Source organism: Hippoglossus stenolepis, chromosome 3 (genome assembly GCF_022539355.2).
Source record: "Hippoglossus stenolepis isolate QCI-W04-F060 chromosome 3, HSTE1.2, whole genome shotgun sequence".
In the NCBI taxonomy this organism is placed as follows: Eukaryota; Metazoa; Chordata; class Actinopteri; order Pleuronectiformes; family Pleuronectidae; genus Hippoglossus; species Hippoglossus stenolepis.
The window spans coordinates 15,932,150-15,954,730 of NC_061485.1; the positions used below are offsets into that span (position 1 = coordinate 15,932,150).

General features: G+C 41.1%; 1 protein-coding gene across 1 annotated transcript in view; it reads left to right on the forward strand.

Annotated features, from left to right (window-relative positions):
• LOC118104649 (guanine nucleotide-binding protein G(i) subunit alpha-2) overlaps window positions 1-22,581 on the forward strand; it is a 49,903-nt gene that overhangs the window by 21,175 nt on the left and 6,147 nt on the right. Inside the window, exons 3-5 of the mRNA XM_035151682.1 lie at window positions 17,838-17,880; window positions 20,266-20,407; window positions 20,873-21,033. Of these exons, the coding sequence (XP_035007573.1) occupies window positions 17,838-17,880; window positions 20,266-20,407; window positions 20,873-21,033 (346 nt within the window). The remainder of the gene's footprint in view (window positions 1-17,837; window positions 17,881-20,265; window positions 20,408-20,872; window positions 21,034-22,581) is intronic.

Below are 22,581 nucleotides of genomic sequence, written 5' to 3' on the forward strand. Positions count from 1 at the left end.
TTCATTCCTTAAATCTTAAATGTAACTTAAACTGATTATGGTCTGCATTTCCATCTGTCCACATTAGGGTGGAATAAAGCACCACTTAAAATTTATGCTGTGGCCAATCAGATATCAGTGAAATTCTGTAACTCCTCAGAGGAAAAAAGGTTTTGGTACATTTCGGACCCATTTACTTATTTTACCCTGCAGCCAGTAAGAGTAGCTCCTTTCACTGTGGATTTCTGTCAATAACTGTTAAACCTGAAGTCAGAGAATAAAAGTGCCGCTGATCGTTACAAACACTGTGTGTGCTAAAGTTGTGTCGAAAACAAATGTTCAGCAGTTAGTGGACAAATAAAATAAACTGTGCCTGTTGGCTCAGAACTTGTGGGTTACATGTAAAACTTCCCAGGTTGGACAATATCTTTCAATGAGTGAAAAATACTGTTAAGTACTTTTTATTTTTGATATCGCGTTGGTTTATTTCAATCATAAACTTGGTAATTGAATGTCTCTGCGATCTTAAATGGTAATATGTCAGTTACCCAGGCCCATTTTAAACCCGATTCACTAGACAGAGCATTTGTCTGTCTGTCAGCCTGTCCATCCATCCGTCTGTCCTTCACTGTCTCTGACTGTGTCTCTTTCGCTCCCTCTTTTAAGAGTCCAGGGCCATCTCTCTGGTCAGCTGCAGAGAGACGAGCCTGAAAGGAAGTAGCATAAACAAAAGGAAAGCAAGCCAAACAAAGCTGCAACGAGGCTTTGGTGGACTTGCTGGTTCAGGGGCGACGTGCTCACACAAAGAGCTCTCTGTGAGAGTGGTGGTGCTCCGTATTCTTGTGGAGTACTCGCTCAGTCACACACGCACACACATTTGCTTCACTATCCCTGTGGGGACAATTCATTGACATAATGCATTCCAGGGCCCTACCCCAACCTTAACCATCCTAACTAAATGCCTAACCTTGACCCTAGTATTAAACCTAACACAACACAAACCCCCAAACCAATCCTTTACCCTCATAAAAGTAGTCTGGGCTCATAGGGACCTCCTTTTCTGTGCACATGAGTGATATAAAAGTGAGTACAGACACACAGCATAGTACACAGTGACAGAGGTAACATGAGCACACAATTCTAGTGTTTCACACACATGGTTTTTATGGCACATTAACTTTGCTGAATATGTCAGTAAATATCTTAAATCGCTGCCATGAATTACCGAGACAGCTCTAGGGTCTAGACCCCTTAATGTGTCCTGCCACAGTTTCATATTGAATTTAAATGTCCTTTTCACGCCTCACAATAACTTAAATGATCTATAATAAAGTGTTTTGTGCCGTTGCTTTATTCTAAATCTATATGCAGCACATCGATTCGTTGAGCTCCTTCCTGTCTCTCTCTTTCCTCGCTCCCTCTAACACATACATTGGCAACCCTCTTAGGATAATGCTGCGCTTAGTCATTGACGCTGTAAATCTCTTGCTTATGATACAAAAGAACAGCATATGGTAAATAACAGATGGTAGCCAATGCATATTACTCATGTAGCGTACACATGTATATGTCATATATATAGTCTGTACCATATTATGGTCATGTAATCCATGATTTAAGTAAACCATGAGACAGTTGAAGGGCAGAATAAGGTCAGTCATAGGTCAGTCATAGAACAGGCTGAAGAACAGGAAAACTCATCAGGCTGTAAATAAACAAGTTACATGAGTTGTAAAGTTGTAAAGAAAAGGTATGATCACATGGCTGTTGAGAAGAGTACCCATTTAATCCTGGGTCAATTTGTCAATAGAATTAAATACTGTAAGTCTTTCAAAAGGGAGGTCAAGGTGCAGGGTGAGTACCAGTACAACACAACTGGAGCTGACACGGACTCAGCTTTTAGTTAAGTGAGATATATTTTGGAAAGAGGTAACTTTAGGCAAACTCATTTCTTTCACCAGGACATAAAATAAGATTAGATTAACCTATGTTGATCTTCTGTAAGAAGCACAAGCTAGCAACAAAAAGTAAGATTAAAAATATGAATAGAAATCGAAATAGTATATACAATAAAGTTAGAAATAATACTATATATACAAGGGGAAAATATGCAATATAAGGATAGGGATGAATCTTGAAATTTACATTTTAGTGTTTGACTTTGGGTGCTTTTCCCCACTGACCACTCTGTGATCCTCAGTTGAAAAAGTGTATAAATAACTTTTGGGACGCAGTGAGAGTCTATCTAATGTGTTTTTCCTTAATGATGGTAAACAAGGAGACATTTAGAAGCAAAGTTATCTCCTTTTGAATGGAAAAAGTAAAGTAGGTTGTTAGCTATTTTTGCTTTAAACTGTATTTATTAGTGAGTTTTTCCGCCCTGACCCTGATCTGAGTTGTTTAATATTTAGTATCTGCTGATACTAAGTCCTATCTAATCCTTAAATGTTGATTAAACTGTCAGTGTATCCAACACAGCTGTGGACTACTTCATCTCACACTGCTTATTTGTTATGGGCTTCTTGATTTTAATCAGGGGCTCAAATTATGACATTTCTGCTAAGATGTAAATGAAAGTTCAGTTTGGACAATGCCACCCCTGACAGTGATGAGACAATCCACTTAAAAGAAGATGATTCCCTCTGTTGGATTTGTTGAATCACTCATCACGCTCATAGTGTTGTTACAGAGTGGAGGTTGTTCTCAACAGGTACTGACAAGCGGCGTGCAGACACACAAACCGACAGCAGCTACCGACGGCAGCTGAGTTAATGTAGTGACAGCTGATATGACAAGCCGCTGACAGCGTTATTTTAACAGACGACAGCAACACTTAGGACAGGTTTAAAAAATAAGCTGCAGCTGAATGCTTTCTACTCTGATTTGATAATGATTATTATCGTTGGAGCTCAGAGAACAGAAAATGTTTTACCTTCACTATTTCACTGGCTTATGCAGCAGGTAACTGAACTGTAGAGATCACTACCACCAAAACAAGGGCTCAGTCCATTTAGAGGAACAGGATGTCACAGGTCCAGCAGTTCTGTAAGCATGCAGGTCGTCAGGCAGCAGTCCACGTGAAATCACATTTTTAACCATAACCTAAAAGAGAAGCTGCTTTAGCGGTATTTCGTGATACGTTTTCACGCTCGTGCTCCTAAATGTAATTCACAGTCGCAAAAGGTATTTTTATTCACTAGTGAAAACTGTCACACTGTCGAGCCTTGTTCAGTTTTTTTTTCCTGCCTACAGCACAGTAATGCAAATTAAACACACGTAATGTGCATTTTTCCCAGCCCAAGCCTCCAAGTGAAGAGGAACTGTTGATACTATGTAGTATGAACCCTAAAATACAAGTAATACACATTTACTTATGGTTGTTACAGCACAGAGTTTGGTAGTAAACCAAATTTGAATGTTGAAGTTGGTGTGAGGGAATTATGAACAGATGGAAAATGTCTGTTCGACATTTCAAACAGAGATAATCACAATCACGTTGTCAAAGAGAATTGACAGAAATAAAGTGCAACTGTCTGTCACCTAGTCTGGACTGAATGATTGAAACAGCAGAGAACCGTTAATGAATCTGCCGAGGAGAGACACTGGTTGGGGACCTGTTCAGACATACCAGAATACACAATTAAACTAATAATGGACATCTTACCTGAGGAAATTAAATCAAATGATGTTTTTTTGTTTTTGTTTTGTAAAAACTATTTGGCCTTGCAGTTAATGCAGATCCTGCGATATTTCCTTTAGAAGACCCCTACATTTAGTTTACCCTCATCAAAAGACCAAATGAGTGACTTGTGGAACAATGGTTCTCATCCCTTCAGTTCAGAGATTTGAAGAAATATGAAGGAGCATTGAGTCTGTTCCACGTGAAGGCCCAACATCTTACTAAAACACATTTTCCTTTGTTTGTCACCCGTCTTTAGAATTGTTTTTAATGGAATTTCATTTTGACAAATATTGAACCTATATATTACCTTGAAAAGGGGATGGTTTTACATAGTGTGCCAAGGCTCTTAGGTGTGACGGAACCATTCCAGGGTTTCATTCTGTTATCTGCACAGAAACTAATACAGCATCAGCTCTTTTACTTTGCATCACAGGCTGGATATCATACCTGTAAACGTCCATTGCTCTTTCATTATCATTTTCTTTTGTTTCAATTTTCTCTGATGAGATAAACATTTACTTGGCTCTCCTGATGTTTGGATACAGTATCTCAAGGGGCTTTTCTCTGTCCTCAGTGTTCATACATCAGCAGCTTCACACGTACACTGGTGGGGGCAGGAAGCAGCAGCTCATTGGTTCCGCTCAGGGAAACGAGCGTTTTTTGGTTTGTCGAATTTGACACCTGTCTTCAGTTTCCATACCTAAGGCATCCACACCAGAGAAACCAATTACTTCACAGGTCTTGACAAAAATAATTATAGGTTTTTACAATATATTGCAAAGATACCCTCCCAGTCAAAACCTAGAATATCAGCAGCACTCTCCTACAGAGCTTCCATCATGATTTAAATATCATTTCTTCATCTTGTACAGTTTATTCAAAGTCCTATGTGAGTTTGAATGTTGGAACCAGGAACTCTGCAATTAACTTTGCCTTCATGATATAACGAGTCTTTCATGCAGTGAACGGTGTCGGCAAAGCAAGTTTCAGTCTGCGTGCTCTCAGGAAAATGTGTAAACCGTTCAGAAACCTCCCATTTCACCCCTCCTCTTTTCATTTCCTGTGCCCTTTTTCATCTTGCAAGTTGAGGTTGCTATAGTGACACAGAGAAGGAATAAACTTCCTGTCTGTTTCCTGTGGTTAATTGAGGACTTATTTATTCTTTAGAATCACTGGCACACATCAGATTATCATCATCTACACTTCACTCCATCAGTTTGCTTGTTGAGCTGAGCTAATATTCAGAACCTTCGTTTTAAATGTGAATTATTTCATTGTGCCTTTCCAGGTTGCCAAAAATTAATATGTCAGGACTTGAGAAAAAGAGAGTGCTTCATTAATGAGCTGACATCCTCCAGCTTTTAGAATCATGCAGCATAGCAGCAGGAGCACTGCTCTCTATATAGAAGTGGCTGCACAGTGAGTCTAATATTAAATCAGAATGTGTTTTTCATTATTCATGAGTTAAATCTTAAAAACCCTCTACTTCCCGAAAACCTTTGGGCAGTTCACTTCATGAACGTGGCGTTTCTCTGCTACTTTAACAAAGTCGACTCCAGAATTACACATCTAGTCGATATGGGTAGATAATCCGTTTATTCAAACATTTTAGGATACATTTTATTTTTTCAGATACGGGTTCAAATTAGCCAAAAACGGTTACTGCACTGAAAGAGAAACAGATTATAGTTCAGGAAAGTATTTTGAAACTACATCTTTGGTTATTGATTGTAAATTAAATTTTAGCTTTAACTGAAGAGAAACACCTTGTCTTGTTTCTTGGCCTCTGCTCATATCGTACATCGTAAAATCCGTGTCAAATGGAAATATAACATGTGTAATTATCTTTGCTTCATTTACTATTTGGCTTTAAAGTTAATTTTGAGAGAGAGCAGGTTTTATACTCAAGTTAAAGTTGGTTTCAAAGTCGGAGAGTGTCATTTAAATGTGATTTGAAATGCTGAGCGATGATGTTTGCTCTGACCATGTCAGGTGCACTGGTCTGGTTGCACCCTTCATGTCTGCAGGCTTCAAGGCCACGGCAGCCTCTGATTTCTTCGGGGCTGGGAGAAGGCCAGTCTTCACAGGCAGCCTTGGTCGCCTCGTCTGCTCTTTGATCGATGGCCTTTTAGTTCTGAGTAATTACCGCAGGCCAGACCAGGAGGCTGCTGATTTTATTTGGCTGCCGTGTCCACACAAACATATATGAACCTGAAAATGTAGGATTACATGTGGATGTGACTTGTTTTCAAAGCAGAGTTTTCAGATTACATGCAAAAGGTTAATTGACTTGGGTGAAATGTAAAAAAAAAAAAATGCCGACAATGTCATCCGGCAAGGAATCTGGTCACTGGTTAAACTGTTCGCCTCCTATTTGTATTTATATTTATTATTATTATTATTATTATTATTATTATTATTATTAATAATAATAAATTTACTTTCATTATTATTTAGTCATTTTATATGATATTCATTTTAGTTTACACGTGTTTGTGTAAAAGAGGAATTCAATTGTAGCTCATAAAAGCCACTTGTAGAACAAACACTGTTGAATGAATCACTATATCATGGTTAGGAACTTGTCTGACAGGATACTGTGAAAATAATGATTACAGTTTTATGACTGTTGTATTGGTTGGCAGACTATTATTGAAGTTTATAATTTGACAGAAAGCTGGAGGCAACAGACAGTTTTCTCTTCTCTTAACATTACACATGCAAAGCTGCTACTGTTAGCAGAAATAAATCTTGGAAACTTGGAGATATGGGTTAGTGTAGACAAGGCCTCATTGTGTGTATAAGTGTGTCTGTCTCTGCTCCTCTCTCAACCATGCAGCATGTGTAACATATGGATTGTGACGCAGGACTATTTGCATATGTTGGAGGCTTAAACTGAAACGCTGCTCATTCGCTTTGAATGGGGTGATGTTATGTTTTGCAGAATTACATTGTAGCAGCGGAGACAACTGACAATCAAATCACGTAGTTTAGAAGGATGAGGCAGAGTCAGCTGGTGAACCTGGTGTGTGTTCATCTGGTTATTTTCTGTGCACTTCTTTAGCATTGCATCAATAGCTAGCATGAGACTATCGCATGAGAGCCGGCGACCGTACCCAGCGAAGGGTCCAGCATTCATTTAGTACGTAAATGTGAGTTCAGCGTAAGTTCACTGAGGAAGAGCAATGTGCTTTTCAATTCTAACTCTAAAAGAATGATCATGAATTATTCTCAAGGTTTCTGTTAATGGAATCCCATTAAAAGGCAAAATTTGTTGCTTTAACTTCACCTTCATCAAAAAAGCGATTCCACATTCTTTGTCTCTGAAAGAGTTGCACAGATATTGAATATTCCCCTCAGCTTCATTTGACTTCTTATATTTGAGAGTTTCATCTCCTCACCACCTATAGCTTTTGTTTCTCGCCAAGTGTTTATACTGTGCTTCTCCCACAGGTCATTGCTTATATTGTGATGCCCTAATCCATAATTCATCGAGCCTTTTTCTTCCATCTCTGTGTGCCCATACATGTGAATGTGTGTCTGAGTACAAAGGTTAGTGCAGGAGGGGGGCAGGTAATGGATGTATGTATAATGCATCAGCAGTACATTACCTAGTCGCCCATTGCCCATGAGGCAGCAGATGCCTCCGTTGAGTTTAGGACCATCGCTGTGTTGCCATTTGAAGGCGAATAAGAAAGGGTTTTCCTACAGTGAAAGAACAGTAGGACAAACTCATGCTGTGAAGTTTTTCTTCGTAGTGACTGTGGAGCCAGTGAAAGATGCTCAACCTCCTGGTTTTGTTTTACCGTTTGAACTGAGACTGAAGCTACAAGGGATAGTTCACTGAAAAATGAAATTTCACTCATTATCTACTCACCACTATGCAGATGGAGGGGTGGGTGAGGTGTTTGAGTCCACAAAACACTTCTGGAGTCTCAGGGGTAAACCGCGTTGCAGCCGTATCGGCATAGTGGTGAGTAGATAATGAGTGAATTTAATTTGTTCGTGTGTGTGGTCCTTCCTGTGGGAGTAGTACAAGTGTCACATGGCTCTCAGACACAGAACAGTGTGAGGCAGTACAGATCATTAGGGTGCAGGGACCTGCTTCAATTACAGTATATGTTCCAGACTATTTGGTGTTGATGCAAAACTGAATCACAGTCCCAGGACTGCCAGATTCAGTGCTGTACTTTTCTGTATGGTCACAGTGATGTACAATAAGGGAAATAATCCACAAGCTGTTGTGCACAAAGCCCACAAACTCATTCCACATTAGATTTGTGTGCAGTGAACAAAGCTGTGCGCTTCTTTATCCTTCCAAAGAAGCGCTGTGTATTTTCTCTTCATCTTTACAGGTTGAACATCTGTCTGATTTAAATCAGTGTTTGACCCCGGTTCGATCCCATAACGGATAATATGCCTTTAGATGTGGTGTGATTTATTTTTTTTGTGTGTGTGTCTGTATGTGCAGCGGGATTGTCTTTCCAGGTCTTTGTCTTTAGCTGGGGCAGCAGCGCCATGTCAGGGGTCATGTAACACAATCCTTACACTGACCCCACCACATGCCTGCGAGACGTAAGCTCTGATTAAACCACATATATGAAAGAAGGTGTCAAAGTCAGGGGGAGGATGAACAGATGAATAAAACTACAAATTCTTGCTGTTTTGGCAGATTTCTGTCTGATATTAATAAAAAAATACTCACAGCTTCCTGTCAAACAACAGCTGTGGTAGGAAAATTTGAGAAAGTCAGATAGTCTCCATCATGCCAAGATTTTCATTTCTAAAGTGTAAAAATGTCTTTGTGGATCAGGATCAGTCACCAACATCTTAAGCAGCACCAACTTGCACATATATGATATGAAACACATAATAATGGATTAAAAACAGCCGGCTAATTCCATCGCTTAACAAATGATATGATAATTTTTGCTCTTTACTTGCAGCACAGGGGAACGTGTTAGTAGAAATGTGTGTTTGAAGGCCATTCTTTATTGTAAAATTGATTTCCTTGCTTATTTGCATTGTAGTAGCGTAATGTCAGAGGAAGCCCTCTCCAGATGTTGCAGCACATTAGAACATCTCGAGGGCTGCAGATTTTAAGCACCGTTCTGCTTGACGCTCCCTCATCCTTGCATACAGTTTGAAAATCAACATCAATTATGAATTCATTCCATCTGGTGGACTGTGATTACCGCTCCTGGCGCTGTGGCGTGCCTGATAGCTCGCCGCTCCGTTAAACGGTTTCACTGCAAAAATTCAGAGCCACTGAAATGAGGTGGGGGAGCGACACTCGGATCGAAGCCATGACAGAAACGAGAACGAGAGAGACCTCACCATTATTTTGATTTTTGATTTTTTACTGATCATCAAGATTTAAGGGGCGTGAGTGCTCTGTATTAAATATTGACCGACTCAAATCGTTGCCTGATCGGCTGTAGCTGCCCTGTTAAGGTTTTGAGCTCTAATCTACTACTGAGTGGGAGTCAAGGTTGTCAATCATCGGCAGTTAAGGCCGGGGACTGGCCAGTTAATATGTCATCCTCACGGTGGGCCTGACGTTAAGTGTCAGATCAGGGTCCCTAACAGCAGCACATCTGTTTCTCTCCTCCTCCTGTCCTCTCTTTACCTTTCACTTACCTCAGCTGATCCTCTCTCCTGTCTGCTACAATCAACGTTTGCCATTCCGCTTATCTCAGTGTGCCAAATAATTCCTCTCAAACCACTTTTCCTATTTTGGGATGATTAAAAATTATCATCATCTCCCAAAGCTCTCTTATCTTTCCCAGTTGGCGTCTTCGTCTGCATCTTCTTCGATTCTCTTCGTCATGCTGAGATATTTGTATTCTTCCAGTTTGACATCCGTTGGGTGTTAAAACCATCAACATGCCCACTCGCTCGCTGTGAATTCTTCCTGAGATTTTCTTGTTCAATTCTCACATGGGCTCAGTTTGACATTTTACTCAGGGCCTGGCAGGACAAGCCCAGAAAATGTCCAGAGTAACTGACATTTATGTTCTCACATCCAGCCCCTCTGGAAAATTTCTGGGAAAAGCTGTAAATGGACAGAGACATTTTATACCAGTGGTCCCAGTTGCCTGATGGAGCATTTTACCTCTTACACTTTAAAAGATGACAGACTCCTGAGCTCCTGTGAGCTATGGTATCATTTGATGGTTTTTCAGACACATTTCCAACATGATACCTTCTCCTTTCTTTGCGTTTCCCTCTTTCCCCAGCTCTCCACGTTTCAAGCTTCTATTGATGGAAGGAGCATCTGTCTGTGCAGCATCATCGGCAGTTTATTGCTGGTGGGAATTTGTGTCTCACTGTTGACTGTTAAATTAATCTATGGCCTTCAATCTCATGCAAAAATAATAAGTCATATATATATACGTCACCTAAATTTATTCTTCTCATCTGAATAGGTTTGTTTCCTCTTCTTTCTTGATTTCTCCTGATATGCATCAGTTAATCTTTACAACAGCTAATTGCTCAGGAGGTGTGTTGACAATGTGGTTCACATTTTCACTCATAAACTGCACGTAGCGCTCCGAGCTCCACTGCTGCCTTTGCTGTATGTTTATGGCCCCACAATCAAAACGCAGTTCATACGAGTGTAAGTCTTGCTTTTATTGTTATGACTCCAGAATTGTTGAGGTTAATGATTCATCGATAATAAACATAATGAGGGGGTTTTCCATACACAGTAAAGCATGTTGCAGCTCAACAAGTCCTAATTGTCACATACTGCTCCTTTCAGCTCTGCATCTCATCAGCAATGGCTGCTTTACCATCGAGGAAATGCCTTTTTACAATTGTAGAAGCTTTTCATGATTTATTGGATTATTGATAGTTGCTCCAGTCTGTAATTTGTCAAGGGAATGTGCATCCTTAAGGAAACTTGTCATCAAATGGCTTATGTGAAGGAAATAAAATGCTCTTTTCTTCCACCACCATCATCAGCATTGCCTCACATGCACTCGATATACATAAAGAAGGAAGACTTCTCGTCGTCTTATTCCTCTCTGCTTTGGCAGCAGTTGCGACTCTGCTGTCCAGACTTGCTCATTGCCCGAGGCAGGGTAACCATCTGTTGGAGGAGACTGAATCCGTCCGTCGCTGTCTTTCAAACAGACAGATATGTCTGTGAATGTGTATGCATGTGTCTTTGCATTCACAAGTGTACACATGTTCATGCAAGCTGCTTCCATTTCCTCCTTGATTGGATCTGAGAATAGGAAGTGACACATGTGTCTCTCTGAGGGCCTTTGGTCTCGGGTCTGGGATGGCACATTTCTCAACGCTTGGCGAGGGAACAGGCGCCATCGGACCGCTCACGTTCGGTGTGTAGGCGGTCGAGGATAGTTGGAGAGAGACTTGGAGGGAATGATGGAAAATTAAATTAATTAGATTATAGAATAAAGAGTGAGGCCCAGGGGAGATGGAAAAGTGATGAAGGCTGTTTTGTTATGTAAGAGATGTGTCAGAAAGTTCAGTGTAGTGAGGCTGGTTCCTCTCTGTGGATCCTCCTACACGAAGAGTTGCCGTCTCAGCACTTTTATTGTTATTTTTTCCCCTCTAACCTCGCCCCCCTTTTCTCTACCTTTTTGTTTTCTTAAATTCCCATTGCTTCCACTTAGGTTACTCATCTTGGCGTGAAAACCGCCCTATCACTTTTCCACTGTATGCTCAGTGTACTGTATATTAGTGGGGAGAATTCAAGCGTCTCATTGTTTTATTTAGTGGAGTCTCAATGTGTCCCAGGCTGCTGCGAGTGAGAAAAGAGACCGTGAGGACGAGGAGTCTCAAGTGGGTGAGAAACGATGTCTAACAATAAGACGAGCCTTGCGTGCACTGTGACTAATATTTATCTGTACTCAGAAAAAATCACATTAAAGTGGACTTAACAACATTAACTCTCAGTGTCTCTAAGTGGATATTGATTTGAAACCTTATGACATCCAATGTTTGCCTCCATTGTCCTCGGAGTTCAACTTGAAAGCCAGTTCATATTTGATATTCATGGGGCGGCCCGTCACCACTGAGGTCACACATTGATTTATTTAACAGGTCTGCACTGAAGTGGAGACCAGAGGGCCGTTCCATTATAGATTTAGTAGACAGCGGAATATTCTCCTGCTCTTGACGATGTTTTATTCAACTTTCGCTTTGTTTGCAACTCAGTTATTGGCAGCTTAGGACTAACTTAAATAATTGTCTCATTAAAGCATGTGACATTCATTTTTCACACAGCCGAGCCAATGTACTATTAATTTTTCAGTAAAAATGACTGCATGCCTGATGGTGCAGTGCAAACGGCTCCACAATTACAACACAGTAATTACTCAGAGGCCGCCAGTCTTATTTAGGATATTTTGTGCAGCTTGTAAAAGCATGTTTGAAAGAGGACTGCATGCAACACATTGAGGGAGAAGTATCAAACAGCCCACTCCTACATATTGTACACAATACATGAACACAAACAGTGTGCAGTTAGCGGAATGTAGGACAATATCTCTGCAAGAACACACGCTTGTTGAATTGGATTATTTTATATTGTGTTTGAGTTATTGTGCCCACACTCTGTTTAAGGCCATGCTGTTACTGAACGCTTATCAGCCGGGGAGCGAGAAAAAGCCTCAATGTGAGAGGGAAGAAATCTCAATGAAACCTGAGGCTTCTGTCCATATTGTCTCTGTTCTAGACTGTGGATACCCAAACTGGGCCAGGTCTGGACAAACATTTTTGCAATGACTGTTTGGTTCTGGTTCAGTCATGTTGACTGGGCTATCTACTTGATGTTTTTAAGCTGCACATAAAACAACAGGGAAAACATCGGGCTCGGGTTGGGTTCTGACACAAAACACAGAATCTTTCTCTCAGGCTCGGTCGAGTTCCGACAGAAAATTGTGTCCTGAATCGCACTCTAGTCTGTGCATGCTTGGTTGAATTATATTTACCTTAAACTTCAATCATCTTTTCTCCTGTAATTGAAATTCCAATCAGGACACCCCCTGATACTGATGTGTTGTCTAAAAATCTCCTCAAATGTCAAAGTGTCCTTCGAGGTCAGTGCCACTGAATTTCCTTCCAGTCTTCTTTTTATTGTATAGTCATTGATTTTATGCCTTAAAACACTTGGTCAGAATCATCAGGACTGAGAGCCCTCTCAGCATTGGTTTTGTTATTTAAGTATTTATTGTTTTAATTTATTTCCCAGTTCAACACATGTTCCTCTCATCTGCAGTGAAACGAAGCTTCTTCAGTCAGGCCCCCACAAGCGTTTCATTTACTCTTTGCTAGTGGCCATAAAGTGATTTGCTGCGGGTGGCGAGGGCAGTTGTCAGGCTGACTGAAAGGAGGCGGAGCAGTGTGAGTTACTCGTGTGAGCTATAGCTCAGATTGGAGCGGCTCAGGCCTAAACATCAACAGCGGCCCTGTGTTCTCAGCTAGCAGGCACCCACACTGCTGCCTTTGTGTCTTGTTCCCAGTCCCACCAGGATGGGTCACACTTGCTCCAAACACATGCACACTTATTCACACACAGAGTATAGCTTTAACACCAGTGGAGGTGGACAGTTACATTTTAAACTAGATGAAGCTGTGGATGCAAGATGCTGATGGCGGCACTGCAGGACGATAACAATCGTTTTGAGGTGTTGACTGTCAGTCTTGACACAGGACAGTGGGAAGGACCCTTTGAAATGTCTTCTTTTTATATCTGGACTTGTCATCATGCTTAACTGGATAACAAAGCTCTAGAGACTGTGTGAGCATGTCAGGAATTCTCACAGAAGAGCAAGAACATTTCTTTGTCTAATTTAATTCCATCACTCGTTAAATGTGGGAGTAGGTAAAGCTCTGTCAGACCTTTCTGTTAATCTCTCCGTCAAAGAAAACTCAAATTCCTCATTAGGATGTAATTTTCAAAAATTCAATGAGTTAAAATTGCTGACTAAAGCAGATCTTCAGGTATTTTTTTGCTGGACTTTTGACCCCAACTTTGCCAAGATAACATCTTGGTGTGGAGATATGTAACCTTGAGACCAGTCAGTCAACACGTTTTTTTTATGTCTGATAAAGCACAGGTAGAAAACTGTAATGCTCACACCAGACTCCTGAACACTGAACTGAATAAGTGTGTTCTTTGTCTGGGAAGTCAGAGATTAAAATGATTGTGCAGTAAATCAGCTAATGTGAAGTCTTGTCAGCCACAAGAATACGTTTTATTCTCAAGGCCGACAACATCAAATTTATCTTATAACTTTACCGACAGCAAACTAGCTATTACATAAAAATAGATCACATAGATAAAAGTGGTTATTGGTGAACACTCAGTAGCTTTGCTGCCTGTAAAAAGTATTGTAAAGTATCAACCTTTGAGAGCCACAAGCTAGGCACATCTTTGCTGGGTTAAACACATTGAAAGGTGCAGGATCTCATACGCTGCATCAATTCACAAATACTTTTCCAAGAACATATTTCCACCACCAAAACAGGAGGACGAGGAGACCATAACCCATTTCTTAGGAGTGATTGGTCGGGTCACAGGACATATTTGAACAGGTCCAGATTTGACTTGGAGATAAGTTTGGGTAACGGGTGGTTCAGGTGGACTGCACTCATCTATTCTTAACATTTAGATCTCTCAACTTGTAGCTTAACACCTGGATAATTGTACCCAAGCACCAAAACCACCTGCACAGTGGGAACTGAGCGATTTCCCCTGGTACAACAATGATAATTGTTTTTCATACCGAGGGGCCCTTCGGCAGCTACCTGCACATCCTCAAACAAAGGTAGACACCCAATTACAAACTCATTTGAGTCCAAATTAAGCCCCAGCTAAAATCCGTAGGTCCCATGTTGTCTATAAATACAGGCAAGAGTTATTTCCCTCATCTGCTCTCTAACAATTAAATTAATGAAAGTGCCGGGTACACCACTGCAACAACACACTTTGTTGTTTATATCTTACCTGACCCAAAGGGAGCAGTGTATTCTCTCCTTTTATGAAATTAAGGTTTGCTTTAGTCGTGTGTGTGTGTGTGTGGTCACGTGGGACTTGATTAGAACTGTTCCTGTTTATATTTGCTGTCGTAATGTGCAGAGGAAAGGAAAACCTCAGTGTGACTGTCAGCTGACCTGATTGTGTCACTGATAATGACACTCACCACCTGTGAATACAGTCGGTTCATCATGGGTATGACACCCGGCCCCGTCCTGCTGCAGGTGGACCCCAGTCAATCCTGATGGTACTGGTTCCCCCTGGCACCCGCCTCCATGTTGGTCCTCCCCGTCAGTAATCAGTCATTTCCTGACTGTTGCAGAGAGATTTACAATTTCTCTGCTGCTTTATTTTATTACTATATAATATGTCTCCATGGTTATTCTTCCTTCTCCTAGTGTCTTTTATTTTATCCTTCAGAGCATATAAAACAAAGCTTAGTCTGCTACAACCCCCACTCTGTGAGATCTGATGATGAAGGTATGTGTACTCAGTCATATTTTTCCCAAAAAAGGCCTGTTTCATAGCAGATATTTTGATATATCGTAGTAGGAAAATCACAGATGAATAATAATTTTATTGCTGGTTGAATTCCATTTAGCTGCTTTATAGTCTTGGTATTTTGCACACGGCCTTACTGTCACATTGACATGTTGTACGAGGACACTCAAACTCAGCAGAGCCATTGATAATGTTGTTAGTAGCATCAATGCTTTACTAAGACATTTGAATAGGTCTTCTGTGAAAAAAAGCCGTGTGTGTGTGCGTGCGTGCGTGTGCACTGCTGCAGTCCTGTTGGTTCAGTCAAGGTATTATTAGTAAAAACAAAGTGTGTCCAGCCCTGCAGGAATTCTGAAAACATTCTTACTAAAGTACATGTGCTTGTACAGTTGGTGGCAGCCTTTAATACCAGCTGGCAACTATAAAATATTCAAGACAAATATTGCATCACAGGCCTGCACTTCCTCTGCATGTGTCTATATACTGTACGTTGTGGTTGATCTACTATTACTGCAGCTTTAGTACATTACTGTATACATAATATCCTAGTATATTCCCTAATTTATTGTGCTCTACATTTCTTTGGCGTTTAGTATTCTCTGTCAGAGGCAGATGAACAGAGTGTTTTTTTTAGCGCGCATATCATTTGCTCCGGACAGATTCCACACGCACATGCTTGAATGCTGAGAACACACAGTCTGCCTGGAGATGATGTGTATTTGTGTTTGTGTTGTGCAGTGAAAAGAGCTGCTACCTTTTCGTTAATCAAACCAGCAGCGCAACCAAGATATGGGCCAAAATTCACTGCTTGTTTCTAACTGTTATTAGCTTCAGATTCACTGGACAAACTCCAAAGGGCATGTTTACTACCATCAGGAGAGCTTGCGTTTGTGTGTGTTTGTGTGAACTCACAAGTCTCGAAAATATGCTCCCGCAGTTTGAAACCAGACATAGCACAGGCTCCAGGGACATATTTGGCCAACTCTGTTTTGCTGTGTTGTCCTCCTGATATTTAATGCTAAATTATTAATATACTTTATTAGTGCTTAAACCTAGTTAAATAAATGCAGCGTAAGTGTGAAGAGGTTTAACAGTTTGACGGCCTTTTGTAGTTTTAACCAGCTTAAGTAGAAGTAGAAGGGTGATCAGAGAGTGCATACCTCTGTCAAGGCTAATGCCCTTTTTCACCTTGTTAAAAATAAATTCTGGGTTAACCCATTTAACCGGATCCGCTCCAAACGTGAATGGGTTTTTCCCGCCTCGATCAATGGGATTGGCTCCAGCTCCCCTTATGGCCCTTTAATTATAAGGGGTTTAGATAATTGATGGATGGATGGATGGATATTTTTCTGTAATGTTGCATGAACAAATGAACAAAGAAAATCAGATGAAACATAACTTCCTTGGTAATGGTGCTAATTTGATAAATATGACAAATCCACCTATCAATTATACTGCTTATCATTTGAGGGGTTGCGGGGAAGCTGGAATTACGCGCTGCTAAATATTGTATCTGCTTTATATCAAATGTAGGGCACACTCCACAACAATGTTTTTGTTTTGTCTCTTATTTTCTAGGAAGATATGTTTACAGTTTTAGTTCATATCCAATGTATACAGTGCAGCCAGAGAGAGCATTTCTTTCCCACCTTTCCTCCGGTTTAACACTATGGTCCGCAGACTGTGCAGCAGATGGACGTGCGCTTCATCACAGTTTGATTTGCAGATTACTTGGTGGAGACGGTGGAGACTCGAGAACCATGTGGTGGATGCAAAATGGAGAATGTCTCAATGCCTCTGCGTGAAAACAGAAAATTACTTTCACCCTAGTGTCCTGGCTCCGCACGCTCAGGCCCCGGACACAGACATTACATTTCTGACCACATAGCACACACCTAATGACACCTTTAGGCTCTGGGATGTCTATTAAAACCGTCTTCATTTCAAGGCAAACTGTTTGTTCTGCTTGATTAGCCAGTCTGAGCTCATTGACCATGGAGGAGCAGGAGCTGACAGCTGTCTATGGAAACTATCTTTGCCCATTACTACCCGGGGGGGCCTCTCTGTGCATGTGCGTGCTGCATGCTGTGTAGTAGTGTATTTTGAGGGTCATCCCAGAGAGACTTCACCCTGGGCGAGTTCGAATGGAGAGTGCACTGACAGGCACCCCTGGGTGTATGTGTCTGTATGTGTGTAGTGTTAAATTCCTTGTGGCAGATGAGCTCTCCCCGGTCGCCTCAGGCTGGTAGAATAAACATAGCACTGGATAAGAAAAAAAAAAAGGCCCCATATCCTGTCAGACGTTTCCATTAAAATGTTAACTACGATAAAGTGACTTGTCTTGAAGAAGAAGAAGAGGAGGATAGGATGGCAGGTGGGTTTTGTTGCTTCAGAGGTTCAAAGTGTCTCTGATGTTTCCACTGTGAAGTAAAGACTTTGCTTCATTGCCATTTCAACTCAGTTTGAAATGTCTGGGTTATAGCTGTAGAGGCAGAATCCCCGTTGGTTCACGGTGAGAGGAAAGAGTAGACTGGTTCAGGATGGAAGTGAGAGATGGAGAGGGGGGAGCTCCAGATGTGAAGCGGCCAAGCTGGCTGCCTGTTTACATTTCTGGTCTAACGGGAGCGTATTTTTAACCTCTGCCTGTTTTTGTTCTCTCTGCAGGTGCTGGCGAGTCAGGGAAGAGCACCATTGTGAAGCAGATGAAGTGAGTGACTGCTAATTGTTTTGCTTTTCCTCCCAACAGGTCTGACAAAATAATATGTATTTAGGGACACTAGTATTAGATAGTTTAAAACAACAACAACATTTATTTGAAGATCAGTATTTACTGCATCATCCAATAAAAGAATTATAGCAGCGCAATAATTTGTAGATATGGCACAGATTTCTTCCTGGGACTTTCTTGGGTTTGAATCTCACACTGGACTCACATATGTGCGCACTTGGTGTCGGCGAGATCGTCATAACGACAATAATCACAGTTACAACTTAGTCAGCTCTCAAGCCAATGAGCCCTGCTAGCTGCATGCCTCCGTTTGCCACATGAAAGGCTGAGTTCTGCTCAACGTCTGCTGCATGCCACGTGAGCAACGCAGTGCAATGGAACCACAACGCAGTTCGGCAAAGTATTCAAACTGAATGAGCAGCGTTTCAGCTGATTCCTTCAACGCTTATGTGTAAACCTGATCCTTTCTGTGAAGTGATTGCACAACATAATATGATATATTCATTGGCTTCCATGTTCCCAAGAATAATCACCTATATTTAGAAATGGGTTGAAATGTCAAAAATGCGGAACTCAAAATATGCAGAATGTGACTAAATGCACCGAAGATACTGCTTAGTGACATGAATGAATGAATGAGTCATCATCTTACTTCCTGTCTTTCTGAGATGAGACACTTTGCTGTGACAGCACAAGAGAAAGTCGTAGTGGAGGAGAGACCCCTGTATCAGAACATTCTGCTCTCCACTTTTTACTCTTACACACACACACACACACACACACACACACACACACACACACACACACACACACACACACACACACACACACACACACACACACACACACACACACACACACACACACACACACACACACACACACACACACACACAGGTGAGCTGTATCTGCCTCTGCGCTGCAGCGTATTTTAAACGGGTGTTTCTCGTCTGATAAGTGGAATCTTCCTGCTCGCTGATATGGTGACTAATGTATAGAGTTAGACGCCCCCTGGCTCAGAGGCAACATGCTGGAAATAGGCCATTAGAAGTTAATGCAGCATGAGCATTATCACAAGCCCTATGGAGGTAAAAAACAATTGTTAAGTGATTCATTAAATCAGCGGAGGAGTCGTCGAGTCACTATGCAGAATACAGATGCAGTACGTCAGTACTCTCGACTGGTTCCCGGGTACATCTCTGGTTTGTTTTTAATATTTTAATTTTACTTCACATTAGAGATGCACCATATTGGATTTTTGCCGATATCCGAAATGCCGATACAAATATGAATACCAACTTATTCCTAGAGCCCGACTCATAGGTTGGTTGGCTGAGAGTATCGGCTGATGGACATATTGGGATCTTTGTTTGACAATATGCACCAATATTAAAATGTTTATTTTACAGTTTACATATTTGTTTTTATTTCATAATTTAAGTTCAATATATGTGGTTGTATTTGTGTTTTTTTACTGTAAATTATCAAGCCTCAATTTCTTTGTCACAAGGGTTTGATCATTTTATTTTAGGAATAATAGATATATTTTTTAATTTGAATGTATATAATCAGTATCGAAAATACATTTTTATTTGCCACAGAGGTCACATATCAGAGCCCTAGATCTTTACTTAAATGAATTTCCGCAGTTCTTGACACCTGTGGTTTTCCTGCTATGACATTTTAAATGTCAGTTATTTAGACTGCATGTAGACAACACTCAAAGACAGTTATCTGAGTAATTGATCTTTCTTTTGCACAACTTCTTTTGTAACATGGTGAAATTATAGATCTCAGAGATACAATGCGAAGGATTTTCCTTTTCATAATTTTAAACAAAAGGATAAATGCTTAGCAAACCATGTGAGTATCACAGTTTCACTGTTCTTCAGAAAAAAAATCCTCTGACAGTTGACTATCATATGTTGTGATGAAGAAAGGATGACGTGCTTTGAAGAAAAGTGACAGCCACAGGAAAGCATTAATGACAGGTTTTCAATTTATCCAGATTTAGAGTTATATTGAAAATGTGCAGCAGACAGAGACAGGAAGTGACCTATTTACTCCGCTGCGGAGATCACGTGATTTTATTGACAACACCCAAACACCGGTGTCGGTTCTTATCAGCACAAACTCTCTTGACATCTTTGTCCGTGTCCTCTGGTGTGTCTGCTGTATCCCGAGATCAGACAACCAACCCTCTGATAAGTGGACAACCCGCTCTACCCCTGAGCCACAGCCGCTCCCTAGTAAGGGTGTAGCTGTAAATGACCTCAGGATTAGGTTTTATTGTAAAATTTAGAATCTGGCTTAAAAAATATGTTTGTGTGTTTTTTAACAGCCTCTCTCTTTCTCTGATTTCAGGATCATTCACGAGGATGGATACTCAGAAGATGAGTGTAAGCAGTACAGAGCGGTGGTCTACAGCAACACAATCCAGTCCATTATGGCCATCATCAAAGCCATGGCAAACCTCAAGATTGACTATGAGGAAGCTTCCAGAGCGGTAGGTCTCTAACAGTAAAGTAGACACTGAAATGCATAAACATTAACCATGGTCACCCTCTGAAGAACCAGGATGTGAATACCATGTCCAGCGTGTCCGCAGCTCTCTGTGGACACAGAAAGTCTGACCAAGCTTAAAAGCACAAGGAGAATACTGCACTAAACTTATACATTCAAAACTACAATTTAATCTTACTATCGGTTAAAGATTATAAACTTTAAACACTGACTCAAAATCAGTGAAGTACTCCATATTTTGTAATAATAAAATGTGTTCAGGTCCATTACTTCTGAACATTGTAAGAAACAAGGAGAATATTGCCAACGTGGAAACAAACTTCTTCCTTCAGTGTTGCGCTGATCAGCTTTGTCTCATGTAGATATATAATTAGTTTTTCAAGCTTCCTACTGTTATCACTGCATATGCGTGTGTGTGAGTTTATTGGTGTCTTTCTTTCCTTGCCAGGATGATGCTCGCCAACTGTTTGCCCTGTCAGCAGCAGCGGAGGAGCAGGGCATGCTGCCTGACGACCTGGCCAACGTCATCCAACGACTGTGGGCCGACAGCGGCGTCCAGGGCTGCTTCACACGGGCCCGAGAGTACCAGCTCAACGACTCCGCAGCATAGTGAGTGCTTTAATAACACAAAATAACATCAAGATTCTGCTGTGGATTATTGTGTGTCAACATAAAACACTGCACACAGCTGTGCTAGGGTCTAAAGTCATATCAACGTCCCTTTATTACCTTTTGGAGCCGAGTCTGCTGTGTTGTAAGTTGACACCGGGGCATGTGATGCAGAAAGGAGCATGAGATGTGTGATAACAAATATGATCAAAAATAATAACTGCAATCATTGTTTCCCAAACTCATCTAATGTTGTTTAAGGGTAAAACAATGTTAACATTACTTGGAATACTTAATATTTAGGGTTAGCTACTCAACAGTTGAATTCTCTGTGTGCATTCAAAGTGTCATGTCGGAGCTAAACACATATAATCACTTGATACAACACAAACACTAGCTTGTTAAAATGTTATGCAGATCTGCACTTTCCCTGCTAACGGGACTTGAGTAATGTCATGACACTTTACTCCACTCTAATGGAGAAAACATTTAGCGTACAGTTGAATAAATTATTATTGTTCACAAAGAAGCTTAGCCTTAATATACTTTCAACTTCCTCCAGAATATCTTTTCATTGCTTCTTTTCATCTCCTCTTCTATCTCGTGCACATCTTCCTCTCCTCTGTGCTTCGAACGTTTTCTCCGTGCTGGATTGTGTCTCTGTCATTTCTCACGTCGTTAATATGTCAACATACTACTTTTCTCTGCCTCCTCACATTAACCAGTGAGGAGAAATCCACAGAGAGCGGCTACAGTCATTAATAGAGAGGACGTTACTGTTTTGTTTAACCGCTGGCTTTTACTTTTGAGAGCTGTCGTGCTGCTAATCTGCAGCAATGTGGCTGCCGTCAGCCGCAGGTTGTTAATTACCTCAATTACTCTCTTCTCTGAGTGCTGCATTTGTTGGCCGTGCTTTTTTTCTAATGCACCAGTATAATAACAGGGAGAGAATGAGGTAATTGTGAGCGGCTGCTGATGAGAGGAGGTGAGAGCTGGGATATCACTCTGATATCCGACAGGCTCGCCATCGTCCACTGCTCACAAACAGCGGCAGGACTTAACTGCTCTTAATGTTTAATACACAAGGTCTTTGACAATACGATGACACCTCCAGGTTGTGCTATAAACTGTCAGGTGCGTGTTTCTCGAATCATTACTTTGCAGTCAAGGCGGCTTTTTATTTCCAAGGGGAGCGATATTGTTGTGTTTGTTTTCAGCCACTATAATCACAACATCCTCTCTGCTCGTGTTAAAGCCGAGGGGACCCGGTGGAAGCAGGCGACGCACAGTGTTCCATCACGGCTTTGTGGGGCACTGAGCGAGTCGGCCGCTATAACCGAAGAATAAACGAGCCTGGCACTGGACTATAATCCATGTGTGAGCACAAGCTGAGAGCCAGAGAGAGGAAGGGCGAGATAAAGATAGAGTGAGAAGGCACAACTCACATTAACAGAGATCTCTCCCCTCATTCTCTAGGTTTGATAGAGACGTGCACTGTACACTCTGAAAATGATGGATCCCGCTGACATTATTTAAGGAAACATACCA